The 13,659-nt window shown below is 40.2% G+C and overlaps 1 protein-coding gene across 3 annotated transcripts in view; it reads left to right on the plus strand.

The window, feature by feature from the left end:
* Positions 1-13,659, plus strand: part of LOC122661324 (bifunctional aspartokinase/homoserine dehydrogenase, chloroplastic-like) — an 80,983-nt gene that overhangs the window by 30,678 nt on the left and 36,646 nt on the right. For all 3 annotated transcript variants that reach the window (XM_043856681.1, XM_043856682.1, XM_043856683.1), the window contains exon 13: positions 11,724-11,946. In XM_043856681.1, the coding sequence (XP_043712616.1) occupies positions 11,724-11,946 (223 nt within the window). The remainder of the gene's footprint in view (positions 1-11,723; positions 11,947-13,659) is intronic.

The raw sequence follows: 13,659 nt of genomic DNA on the forward strand, positions 1-13,659 counted from the left end.
TAGTTACCAAACAGTTTTTCATTTTTGATCAAAATGGCTTTTAGTAATAAATTTTTTTTTTTAAATAGGCCAAAATGAAAATGAAAAGTGATACCAAAGAGGCCCTAAGTCAGGAAACAAGCGATTTAAAATAGGAAAAGAAGGGTGTCTGAAGCGGCGGTGCCATTGATGAAGTTGTTGCAACTTGCAAGTGACTATCAGCCCGAAGGGTATGAGCAGAGACCAGAGGAGATAATTTAGCAGCAGGGTCCGGATCCAGGTAGTAGAGTCCATCTCACACCTTACCATATCCAATCGTTGCCCCCGTTACCAGATCCTAAAAGGCACAATGAGAAGCAAAGAAATGAACACAACAGTTAAGATCAACAGTGAGGCGATAAATAGAAAGTAAATTAGCACAAAGATTGGGAACATGAAGAACAAATTTAAGGGAAATGGTGGGAGAGATGGTAACAGTTCCTTTACCAGAGATAGTGGAAAGAGACCCATCTGCCACTCTGACTTTGTCATTTCCGGAACAAGGAGTATAGGTACTAAAAACATCTGAGAAGCTAGTCAAATGGTCAGAAGCTCTGGAATCCAAAAGCCAGGAGGGACTGGGCTGAGAAGAAGCAAGGAATATACCTGACTGGGCAAGATGAGAAGTGGAGGTGGAAGATGCTGGCGTAGAAGGAACAAAAGAACCCATTTGAGCCATCACACGTTGAAGAGCCATTAACTGATCTGAAGAGAATGGTGAGGATGCAGTGGGTGTAGTAGTACTATCAACAGTATCAACTACATGAGCCTGGGAATAGGAACCACCTTGATTCCCACCATGCCCTCCACCTTTAGGACGACCATGAAGCTTCCAACAAGTGTCTTTAGTGTGTCTGTGATGGCCTCAATAGTTACACTTAACCGGGTCTTTACCAGAAACTGCCGGTTTAGTGGAGTCCACTTGTGGAGGTAGTGGTAAGGGCTGATCGGGCCAGAGTAACAGTAGGCATCATAAGGGACCGATGGCGCTCTTCATGCTGGACCAGGTTATAAGCCTCAAGTAAAGTAGGGAACTTATCACGGCTGAGAACCTGCACACAGATCTGATCTTACTCTAGGTTCTGTCCAGTAAGAAAGTCATATACATGCTCCATTTCATGCTCGGTCTGGAAGGTCCGTGCATCAGTAGGATCAATCATGGACACTGGATGGTAAAAATCCAATTGCTGCCAAAACTTGTTGAGGTCTGAATAGCACGCTGGGAGTGATAACTCCTGAGTAGTTTCCCTAACTTGGCGTCGCAACTCAGAGATCTGAGCATAGTTGTTGGATTGTGCATAGCTCTGCTTCACAGCCTACCACAATTCTTTAGCAGAGTTCAAAAGTACAAAACTAGGGCTGATTGTGGGTTCCATAGAGTTCAGTAAAAAGGACATCACAAGGGCATCATTCGCTAGCCATGCATTGGCAGCCACGGTTTCAGATGATTTGGGTGAGTCGCCAGTTATATATCCCAAAAAATTATTACCACGAATTGTGATCATACAAGCCCGAGACCAAGTGAGATAGTTGGACCCATTCAGCTTAGTACGACCAATTTGGAGAGTAGGGTTATGGCCATGGGTACCAAGACGTCCCTCCACACTACCCTACTCAGCCTAGGCGGCGGCGGCGGTGAACATGGTGATGTGGTTAGTGGTCAACGTTGAAGCTGGCACGATTTTATGCTACCATGCTCAGCCTTGGGAGGCCGAAGCCTCTATGATGGGGCTGACCTTCGCAAAAATATTCCTAAGAGAATCTCGCTCTGATACCAAGTAGAAATTAGAGGAGAGAAGAGAGTTGAGAGAATATTGTCTTGTCAGAGTCACCACCTAATTTATAATTTGAGATGATTACAAATATGGAATGATGACTCAATCCTTATCTATCATCTTTAACATGTGCATAATGAACCTAGACTAATGTAATCTTAGGTGGGGGTAAAGCCAACTAGAACCAGAACCAGGATCTGCTAGAGTTTAATGGAATAGGCTAGGGCAGAATTAGGTAAATAGTGAAATTAGGGTTAGGGTTTAAGGAGGTCTAGGGTTTGATAGATGGGTTATGGTAAGATGATGTAGGGGAACCTTCCAGTGAAGGTCCTGAGATGTTCTAATGGAGTTAGATGTGTAAACTTGAGTAGATGGTAAATTAGGTTTAGGGTTTCGGGTTTTTTGAAAGGAGAATAATGTAGGAATCTAGGGTTTATAATGGGTATTGTGGGCAGGGGCTTGGATCGAGTTTCCCTAACAGTGAGAGGGAGCTTCGGTCCAAGTTTGGGCTGTTTCTCATGGTGGATTCAGGCTAGGTTCTGGGATTGATGTTTGGAGATGGAGGGATGTTAGGATCTGGTTAAGAGGGTTAGAATCAGAAGGGTTTGGGGATGGGGATTATATACTTACTTCTTGTTGAATGGATCCTTGAACTGGTAGCAGATCTGAACAACTGAGCTATGGATCTTCAAACAATCGGCAGTAATAAACTTGAACAGATTTGAATGCACTCGAAGGAGAGAGACAGTGATCTAGTGAAGGCTATCTCAGCCTCACCTTCACAGCCTATCTCAGGATAGTGGAATGCAACAAAGCAATTTTCTTATTCATAAAATCGTAGGAGACTCTCAAGAGCTCTTACAAATATATAGCCTTATGGCTAGACAGAACTCAAACTCTAACTATGACTCAAAACTTAATTAGGACTCAAAACTGAAATAGGAATACTAATTAGGATTCAAACTTGATTAGAATTACAATTCAAATAAAGACTGACTTTAAAAAGGGTAACAAATTAAAAATAATAACTCAGCCCACGAATTTGGCTGCTGGTGTAGGGATTCCCCTACACTTACCCGATGCCTACACATGCTGGTGTAGGGAAGAATCCCTACACCTGTGGTTGGTTTTAGACAGCCAGTTTACATCATAGACACTGTTGAAGTACTGTTCACGTGACACTGTTCACGTGAACAGTAACGTGAACAGTGATTTAAACTCCTAGTTCTAGTTTGAGTTATTTACTTCCCTTGTTTTTAGTTTCCTATTTTACTTTTGAGTTTGAGATGTGGATTCCTATTTGTTCTAGGAGTCTGCATTCCTAGCTCTTTCATGTAATTATGTTATTATAAATAGAGTGGTGTGTGAGAGGCTGGACATTTGTTCTGTTCCAGATTTCCTCTCTTTTCTCTTCTTCATTCTCGATCTCTCTTTTTCTCTGTTGCTCGATTTTACTTCAGTTTAGTTACATGGTATCAGAGCTTCTCTCTTGAGGAGATTTGCTGCCCTGCGATTCAGATTGAAGGTGATTACAAGTTTCACGTGTTGGGAGCAGCACCCTATGCTGCCTGTGTGTGATTAAGCCCTAGTTAGATGAATACATAAGGACAACTAGGGTATCGATCTGTTCTTCTCCACGCATGGAGTTCTCTCTGGCATTCTGGTTTTGTTCCTGTACCTGCGATACAGTTTATTGAGGATTCTATGCATCTGCGATTCAGATTTTTGAAGTTTTTTATGCATCTTCTATTCTGATTTTGAAGATCAGAAAGGTTTTCTGTGTTTCAGAGGTTGATTTCAACTCAATCTGTTCAGTGTGTGTGTTTACTACTTCGATTGGTGTGTTTCATAGTTGTCACGGCGTCACGGCGATCCAAGTCGGTGGAGGGGTGTCACGCTGATATATCGACATGTCGCCCGCCATGGCGTTGCCATGGCGAGCATGTCGAGCATGTTTTATTTTTTATTTTCTGTATTTTTAATGTTTTAATAGATGTATACTCGAGCCATGTTTTATTTTTTCTCTATTGTTCCTCGAGTTTTAAGAAGAAAATTCAGAAATCGAAGAAGAAATCGAAGAGGGAAAGAAGAAATCGAAAGAAATCGAAGAGGGAAAGAAGAAATCGAAGAAGTAGAAAGAAATCGAAGAGGGAAAGAAGAAATCGAAGAGGGAAGAAGAAATCGAAGACAGGAAGAAGAAATCGAAGACAGGAAGAAGAAATCAAAGAGGGACGCCATGGCGTAGGTCGCCTTGCAACCTTCTCCAGTGCCAGGACGCCATGGCGGGGCCATGGCGACCCCATGGCGACGCCATGGCGTAGGTCACCATGCAACCTTCTCCAGCGCCAGGACGCCATGGCGACGCCATAACAACTATGGTGTGTTTCTATCTGATTCGATATTGAAAAGGCCATATTGAACGAGCCAGTCACTGCATCCTGTTCAGTATCTGCTCCTGTTTCTCGTGATGAGTATCTTCAACTATTAAAGCGTCTACAACAACTTGAGCCACCTTCTCACACCTGGTGCTTCGTCTTACGCTCATCGTAGCTCATACGGTACATCCGCTTTTATTTCTACTACTTCTGCTCCTTGGATTATCGATTCAGGAGCCTCTACTCATATGACAGGTAAATCCTATCTACTTGACAACTCCCACAAGAGCTCCCATCCATCTAAAGTCATTCTCGCGGATGGCTCCTCTATGGATGTGACCTCTTCTGGGACCGTTCATTTTTCTTCCTTTCCTACTTTACAATCTGTCTTACATGTTCCTAATTTTCCTCTAAGCCTTATGTCTGTTAGTGCCCTCACCAAGTCTTTAAATTGTTCTGTTACCTTCTTTCCTTCTTACTGTGTTTTTCAGGATCTCCAGACAAAGCAGACGATTGGTGGAGGGCGTGAGAAGGATGGTCTCTACTACTTTGAAGAATCTTCATCTCCAGTTGTTGCTGCTACATCCTCTACTGTTTCTCCCTTGTTATGGCATTACCAATTAGGACATGTCTCCCTTTCTAAGCTTCGCAAAATGGTTCCCAGCTGCAAATCTCTATCTCACATCAAGTGTGAGGCGTGTGAACTGGGCAAACATCATCGGACTTCGTTTCCTCTTCGGACTGTCAATCGTAGTTCATCTTCGTTTTCGTTAGTTCATTCTGATATTTGGGGTCCTTGTCGTATTAAGAATCAATGTGGTTTTTCTTACTTTGTTACATTTGTGGACGATTTTTCTCGTCTTACTTGGTTATATTTGTTGAAGGACCGATCAGAATTTTTATCTGTGTTCAAACAATTTTATTCTGAAATACAAACTCAATTTGGTACTTCTATTAAAGTTTTTAGATCTGATAATGCTTTAGAATATGTTCAAAATGAAATTTCTTCTTTCTGTACTGATCATGGTATGATTCATCAAACTAGTTGTTCCTATACTTCACATCAAAATGGAGTTGCCGAACGCAAAAGTTGTCATCTCCTTGATATAGCCCGTTCTCTTATGATCCATATGAATGTCCCTAAATACCTGTGGGGTGATGCAATTCTTACAGCTTGTTATTTAATTAACCGTATGCCCTTTGATATTTTGGATGGTGTTTCCCCCTTCTCTTTTTTATTTCCTGATGACCCCTTATTTCATATTTCTCCTCGTACTTTTGGCTGTGTTTGTTTTGTCCACAACCTTCGACCCGAACTAGACAAGTTATCTCCTTGTGCCACTAAGTGTGTGTTTTTGGGGTACTCTCGTACACAAAAGGGGTACCGGTGTTTTGATCCGGTTGCTCGTTAGTATTTTGTTAGTGCCGATGTTACCTTCTTTGAAACTACTCCTTACTTTGACACTTTTCCTGGTCCTGATAACGCCGATATTTTTCGTGTCCCCTTACCTGTTCCTGTTCATGCATCTCCACCCTTGCAGGTATATCAGCGACTCCAGGTGAAGCCGTCTCCCGTAGTACCAGCCACTTCTTTGCTTCCGCTCTCCACCTCGACTGCAGCGCCTTAGGATCCTCCTCTACCGCCTACTGACCAGCCCATTGCCCTTCGCAAAGGTATCTGCTCCTGCACTCGGTCTATACTTTATCCTATTTCTCAGTTTGTTACTGTTTCTCATCTTCCTCCTATCATCTGCCAGTATGCATTGTCTATTAGTTCTCCTGACATTCCCACCAGGTATCAAGATGCTTTACTTCACCCCGGGTGGAAACAGGCCATGGATACTGAGATGGATACTTTGATGGATCCCAAAACTTAGTCTCTCACTGATTTACCCTCTGGCAAGGACGTTGTTCGGTGCCGATGGGTCTACACTATTAAATATTTGCCGGATCGTTTGGTTGAGTGGCTTAAGGCCCGATTGGTTGCTAAAGGCTTTACTCAGACCTATGGGGTTGATTACATTGAGACCTTTTCTCCCGTGGCTCGCCTCACTTCTGTTCGTGTGCTTATTTCCTTGGCCACCAATCTGGACTGGCCCTTATTCCAACTTGACATAAAAAATGCTTTTCTCTATGGGACCCTGGATGAGGAGGTCTACATGGAGCAACCTTCAGGTTATGTTGCTCAGGGGGAGGCTTCCACTAAGGTGTGCCGTCTTCACAAGGCTATTTATGGGTTGAAACAATCCCCTCGAGCTTGGTTCGACAAATTTAGCAAAGTGGTTGGTGATTTTGGGTTTGTCCAATGTTTTTCAGATCATTCTATCTTTGTTCGCCGTCGTCGGGAGAAGATTGTGGTCTTGGTTGTTTATGTTGATGACATTATTGTCACTGGAAATGATTCCCAAGGCATTAGTGATGTTAATGCTTATCTTCACCGCCATTTTCAAATGAAAGACTTGGGGGAACTCCGATATTTTTTAGGTGTTGAAGTTGTTCGTTCTTCCAAGGGTATTAGTCTGTCTCAGCGAAAGTATGTTCTTGATCTACTGTCTGATACAGGACTCTTAGGGTGTAAACCAGTTGATACCCCTATGGATCCTAACTTTAAATTTGGTGTTGATGATGGTGATCTGTGTTCTGATCCACATCAGTAACGTCGACTGGTGGGACAGCTTATACTGTAACTCGCCCTGATATCTCCTTCGCTGTTGGGGTCATCAGTCAATTTATGTCTGAGCCATGTCAGGCTCACTGGGATGCAGCTTGCTGTATCGTTCGTTATCTTAAGGAGTCCCTTGGTAAGGGACTTATTTATCACAAAAATGGGCACACTTATATTACTAGTTATTCAGACGCTGATTGGGCAGGCTCTGCTAGTGATCGTCGTTCGACGACTGGTTATTGTATGTTTATTGGTGGTAACCTTGCTTCTTGGCGAAGTAAAAAACAAACTACAGTTGCCAGATCTAATGCTGAGGCAGAATATTGGGCTATGGCTCACACAACTTCTGAACTCATGTGGTTGAAGTCCCTTCTGCAAGAATTGGGAATTATCGTGTCATCAACTCATCACCAATGGAGATGTATTGTGATAATCAAGCCGCTATTTACATTGCCAGTAATCCAGTAGTTCATGAACGTACAAAGCATGTTGAGGTTGATTGTCACTTTGTTCGGACTGCTGTGTTACAGAAGCTGATCTCTACTCCATATGTTTCGTCGGCCAATCAACTCGGCGATCTTTTCACCAAAGCTCTACTTCGGCCAGCTTTTGTTCGTGGTTGTACCAAGCTGGGCATGGGCGATATATATGCTCCAGCTTGAGGGGGAGTGTTGAAGTACTGTTCACGTGGACAGTGACGTGAACAGTGATTTAAACTCCTAGTTCTATTTTGAGTTATTTACTTCCCTTGTTTTTAGTTTCCTATTTTCCTTTTGTTTCCTATTTTACTTTTGAGTTTGAGATGTGGATTCCTATTTGTTCTAGGAGTCTGCATTCCTAGCTCTTTCATGTAATTATGTTATTATAAATAGAGTGGTGTGTGAGAGGCTGGACATTCGTTCTGTTCCAGATTTCCTCTCTTTTCTCTTCTTCATTCTCGATCTCTCTTCTTCTCTGCTGCTCGATTTTACTTCAGTTTAGTCACAGACACTATAGTGTTCCTAGATACGTTACATACTCCAACAAGAGAACCGAACTGGACCAAATATTTCAACAATTAATTACCAATTAGCCGGAGCTCCTTTGCACTATCAAATAGGGCCCTTATTGTGTTGTGAAATTAATGGAACTGCCACTATTCTCGTTATTTGAGTATCTATTATTCAGGATGGGCCCATATAGCGACCCAAAGTAGGGTTTTGTGACCCGGGATTGCATCATTCTCCATATAATGTTGAGTATTGAAGGAATTGAGATTGAAAATCTATTCAAAGTTTTTAATCAAGCTCCAAAAGGAAAAAAAATCTTTTGCTATGAATTTGGGTGGCGTCCCAAAACCTTAACCCTAATTATGGATTTAGGATTAAATTGCAAGTAAATTAAGAGGTCAGGATGGACTAAAATTGGGGAACAAGAGGTCTTAATAAGAACTAGAGCATGCCCATTTTTTTACTTGTCTGTATTTGACAAATGAATTAAACATACAAAAGTTACGTTTGCAAGTTGTTTATGCTGTTTCCAATTTTTTCTATTAAAATAGTATTTTCATTATTTCTTTTAAAACAATATTTCATAGATAAATAGTGAAAATCTATATGTACATGCTTATATGTTAAATATGGGTATGTTATATTGTAAAATTATTTGAACTTGTAGGAATTAGTTTAGTATTTTGGTTGAGGGAACGAGTGCCGTTGGACCGATTGAGAGAAGAGATTTTCACATGTAGAACAACAACTCAGCCTTACCCCAACTAAATGGGGTCAGCTATACAGATCCTTACAAAGAACAAGATTAATAATATGAATAAGAGAAAGGGATCTTAACAACCACAACTGTAAACTTTTCACGTTTAGGTGTAATAGAAATTTATTTTAGATATTACCCCTATGGGTCTTGAGGAAAAAAGTACAACAGAACAGAGCATCTGCAAATTTTCTGAATTTTGTAAGATGGGGATTAGGGAGAAACTGAAGAAGGTGATCCAAATTTAATCAGAACTGAACCAGCCTACAACCAAATAGTCTCTAGCCCCTGATATTGATTACTCTTAGCTAGTGAATATTTCTCCTGAAAATTGGAGCCTGGAAGTTGTGATCGAATGAGTTGGTCAGTTGATCTGCTTTTCATCAGGGTCATCTCTTCCGAGGAAAACCAACCAACTGCTTTATTGACTGTTATAGGGCTCATCAATGCAAATAATTACATAAAATTGGTACTTCTAGGCATGGTGTAGGCTTCACTATGCCTAATGAAGTAAAACACTTCACTGTTTGCCACTTTGCAGTACATGGGTTAGTGCATGTGAATATGTGATAGAGGACCCCACATACATCTCAATGGTCAAATTTTCGCCCAAAATAGGAAAGGAAAGTGGCTCAAAATCTGATTCAAAGTTGCAGTAAAAAGTATCAAAATGCCATCAGATGGAAATGAATTTAAAATAAAAAGGCATCTTTTGTAATTTTAGTTATTCCCCCTACTCATTTTAAGATGAAATTGTACCAATGGGATTCTTGGCTGGTCCTCACGAGGATGTACTCATGTACTGCTATGTAGCAAATATTGAAGCGTCTACTTCACTAAGCAGAGTGAATCTAGATTTCCCAATTAAACATTTACTGAAATCTGTAGCTGATTAGATGTGATGAACCAGAAAACTGCAAACAATTTAAAAAAAAGACCTGATCAACTGGATTAGTTGAGTAGCTTCAGTCATGGAAAGGATGATAACTTGAATAGCAGAGGAAGAAAATCAGGTCTGACATGCAATCGGAACTGTGGGGAACAGAACAGTTCTCCAGGCCCCAAAACTTATTTCATTTCATACTAGAGGAAATTGATTATATGGCTTAAAGAAAACTGTTTACATTTCTATGTCTAGCCCAAGGCCAGGGCTACTGACCCAATTCCAGGTCCTATTCTAATATTCTTCAACTCTAACAAAATTCCTAATTAAAAGCAAAAGGAGAAAATAAGTCCTACATAGACCAAATCCAAGTCATTTCCTAAATATGTTTGACACAGATTATTATGCTCCTATGCTAAATATAACCTCATATTCTAATCTAAGGCTTTGTAAAACAAATAAACAAATGATAAAGAAACAAAAAAAGAGCCCACATGCAGAATCTGCTGGCCCACAAGGCCATAAGAACCAAGGCTATATGTGTTCTTTGTCCTGCGTCATCATCCTTAAGTAAACTTTGTAAACCATTCAAGTGCTATCACTGCTATGGTGACATGACAATCAAGGAACAATTTTGTTGAAACTAGGGGAAAAGAAGACAAGTGTTACCTGTACATGGCAATAAACAGAAGCCTGGGTGGGGGGAGGGGGGTGGATGGGGGAAGCATTGAATCTCCAATGGTGGTTAGGATCACTACTTATGTAGATAATGGCTGACATTGAATCCATAGTTCGAGAACTCGCGAGATCTCCTTTTTTTGGGAGGTCGAGTCGAGTTGGTATACGAGTTCTCAAATTACATTTTCTCGTTCGTGATCTCGGGTCGATCCAGATCTCAACCCATCTACTTCTTTAAAAGTCATCTAACTCAACAGAACTCGATATTTCTCGATCGAGTTCTGTCCAAAAGCTATTTTCTTCCCCATTTGAAGGCTGTGACTCATTTTACCTCTGGATTTCAAGTTGTAACCTGTGGGAGAGTTGATTCAGCTGCACATTTGAAGGATTCAGCTACACATCTTCAAGATTCATCTCAAATTTGAAGGATTCAACTCTTATATGCTTGTTGTGGAGCACTATATGCAACAATGCAGCAACACTATGTCATGGGAAGACTATGTGGCACTACTGGGGACTGAATTCTTGATTCAAACTCAGTTTATGTGATGATAGTTGTAACTTGTAACATTGTTAAACAGTTTGATGTATCACTTTAACATTTCTAATGCTTATTTAAGTTGTTTAGCTATTAATTGAATGTTTTGCTTGCTTTCTATTACTAAATTGTGTGTAGAGTAGGATATTTTAGTACGTCGCCACCTACCAACTTAAGGTCCAAAGTAAAACTCCTATTTGGACTTTGCTTTTGCAAAATCTGATAATGCCATTGTGTTTAAATAGCCTAAAATAGGCTGAATACTAAGTTTCAGACCCAAACTAGGTCTAAAACCCACCGAGTTGAGGTTTCGAGTTGAAAAAAAAAATATGCCCCAACTCGACCGAGATCTCGAGATCTCGGTTTTTCCTAGGGTTGAGTTGGGGTCGAGTTCCAAGTTTTAGTACCTAGATTGAATCCCTACTCCACATGGTTTAGTCAGCATGGCTGAGCTGTCAAAACCCTGTTATACGATATGTGGAAATCTGCTTACACAGTTTGTGTTTAAGGATTGATATATGCTGGGCTGGACCAAAAACAGCCTATTCTCAATGCTATGTAAACTAGGTCCCAGCTAATAAACAAAAATTAAATTGAACCACAGAAGTTTCTACCTTCTGACTGGTTTAGGTCAACAAGTGGAGCCAATAGCCAACTGCTTAGAAAGACATCTCTACTCTATGGGCTGAATTTTAGAAGAACCTTTGCAGGCATCTTGCCAGGCTAATGTAATATTTACTTTTCATTCAGTTAAACTCAGAATTGATGTAATCTGGACTAATATGAAAATACGTAGTTGTGTGATAAATTTGTTTGTTAGTGAAAATTGCTTGCAAAAGGGGAAATAAAAAGTTAAAATTGCTTTGGTTATCATTCTTTGCAATCTAATTGAGATGGGTATGCACCTTCCTCATGTCTTGTCTTTACTCTTAGGTTGCCATATTGTGTCTTAGCCATACTGTTTTATGAGTCACTTGGACAAGGTTTGTTCCTCTTCCTCTTTTAACAGGATGCTTTTAATGATTCCTTTAAGAACTTCTTGTAGGGGAATTGACTTAACGAGATGGCGAGAGATTCAGAAGAAGGGAGAAGTGGCTAACTTGGAGAAATTTGTTCAACATGTTCATGGAAATCATTTCTTCCCTAACACTGTACTGGTAGATTGTACAGCAGATTCTAATATTGCAAGCCATTACTATGAGTGGTTGCGTAGAGGAATTCATGTTGTCACCCCGAACAAGAAAGCTAACTCAGGACCTCTAGACCAGGTAATGTCAATTTTTGAGGACGTAGCTGTTCTTATTTCATATCATTCTACGTGAATTTTAAAGACTTCTCTAGCTTGTTTATTCACCAAAGTCTTAAAAAGTTTACTTTTTATGTTCTGTTTACTATCTTGATCTCCGTGAAACGTCTGACTCGAACGAAACAGCCGTGGATGCCTAGAAATTCTTACTGCTTTCTTGTTGCAGTTAATCCATTTAGTGGTTTAAGTTATTTATTTATTTAATTTTTGGGACTAATCATGACAGAAAAATGATTAAAATAGTAAATATTTGTAGATGTATTGATGCAGGAGCATCCTAGAGAAAGTTGATATTGTTTGATTGGTCCTTAGACTTTAGATCAATTTTTGGTGATTGAAGCATTGGATTAAAGTGCGCTCTGTTTAAGTTATTTATTTATTTATTTCTTCAGGTCTATTTGCAGAAGGTAAAACTTTTCCAATTGGCATGATTTTGGTGCTATTTGAAAGTTTTTTTTTTCAGTCACCTATCTTATAGGACCAAGATCTTGCAATTTCTGTGCTGTGTTTGGAGCGTTCACTTGTAGAGTGACAATCTGACGCAGTACCAGAAGCAATAAAAGTGAATCAACAAGGAAAATCCTCGCAAAACTACGGTGGTTGCATACTGAATCAAGAAACACAGAAAAACCAATATCTCAACCCAAGATCAAAGTGTAGAAAAGAGCTAAAAGCTGCTGAAATTCGTAATCGGTAGATCAGAATTACATGCTGATAATGGGCTAAAATACATCCCACTAATAGGTGCTAACCCGGGCCCACTAAGGAAACAAAAATTGTTAGTAGAGGCTGTTTTAAGTTTCGGTTATGTTCAGGGGTAGTTTAGGTATTTTCTGTTTTGTTATTTCCTACTGTGTCTCTTGTGTATCTTAAGTCACTCTATATATGAAATGATGTGGGAGCTCCAATACTAAGTGGAAACCTCCCCAAGTGTTAACCAATTTCCATTGTTCTCCTCTTTCTTCTTCTTCTTTATTACATGTTATCAGAGCAAGATCTCTAGGGACTGTTACACTTTCCTAGTGTCTTGTCTCTTCCTTCTTCAAGGGTTTCAATCATTTGTGATTGATCCATTTCAGTTTCTGTTTTGAGAATCCTTTCGGTTTGTGTTTGAGAGGGTAGCAGCACCCTATGCTGCTTTTCTGTACTGTTTAGAGACTAGTTCTCGAATGGAGACTGGGAACTAGGGCTCTTTTGTTGGTGATTTCTGGTTTATGGCATGGAGAAGACATTCAAGGCCTTAGAAAGCAGTTTGGATCATGTTTTTTGATCGATTTTTAGAGAAAAAACAGAGATCAATTTTTCTGTCAGGGTTTTGTGAGGATTTTGCTGCTTTAGATCGATTTTTTGCATTGGAGCTGATTCCAGCCTGATTTTGGAGGTCGAACTCTCCTTTCCTTGTTTGGAGATTGTTTCTTGGTGTGTTGAAGGTTGGAGATCAATCTCCCTTTGAAGTTTGAAGGTTGGGGCACCCTTTTCAGGGTTTTGAGATCAATTTTTCGGAGTTTTGGGTGGCTGAAATCGATTTTGTTTGAGGCTCGAGTTTGAGGATTGTCGTTGTTGATTCTTGTGGTTCATTGGAGTGGAGATTACCTTCTCTTTGCAGCTTTCAGGGTTTTGGAGCTGAGATCGACTTTCTTAGGTTTTGTTGCTATCTTAGTGTTGTTATCTTATT

The sequence above is a fragment of the Telopea speciosissima genome, chromosome 5 (genome assembly GCF_018873765.1).
Source record: "Telopea speciosissima isolate NSW1024214 ecotype Mountain lineage chromosome 5, Tspe_v1, whole genome shotgun sequence".
NCBI lineage: Eukaryota > Viridiplantae > Streptophyta > Magnoliopsida > Proteales > Proteaceae > Telopea > Telopea speciosissima.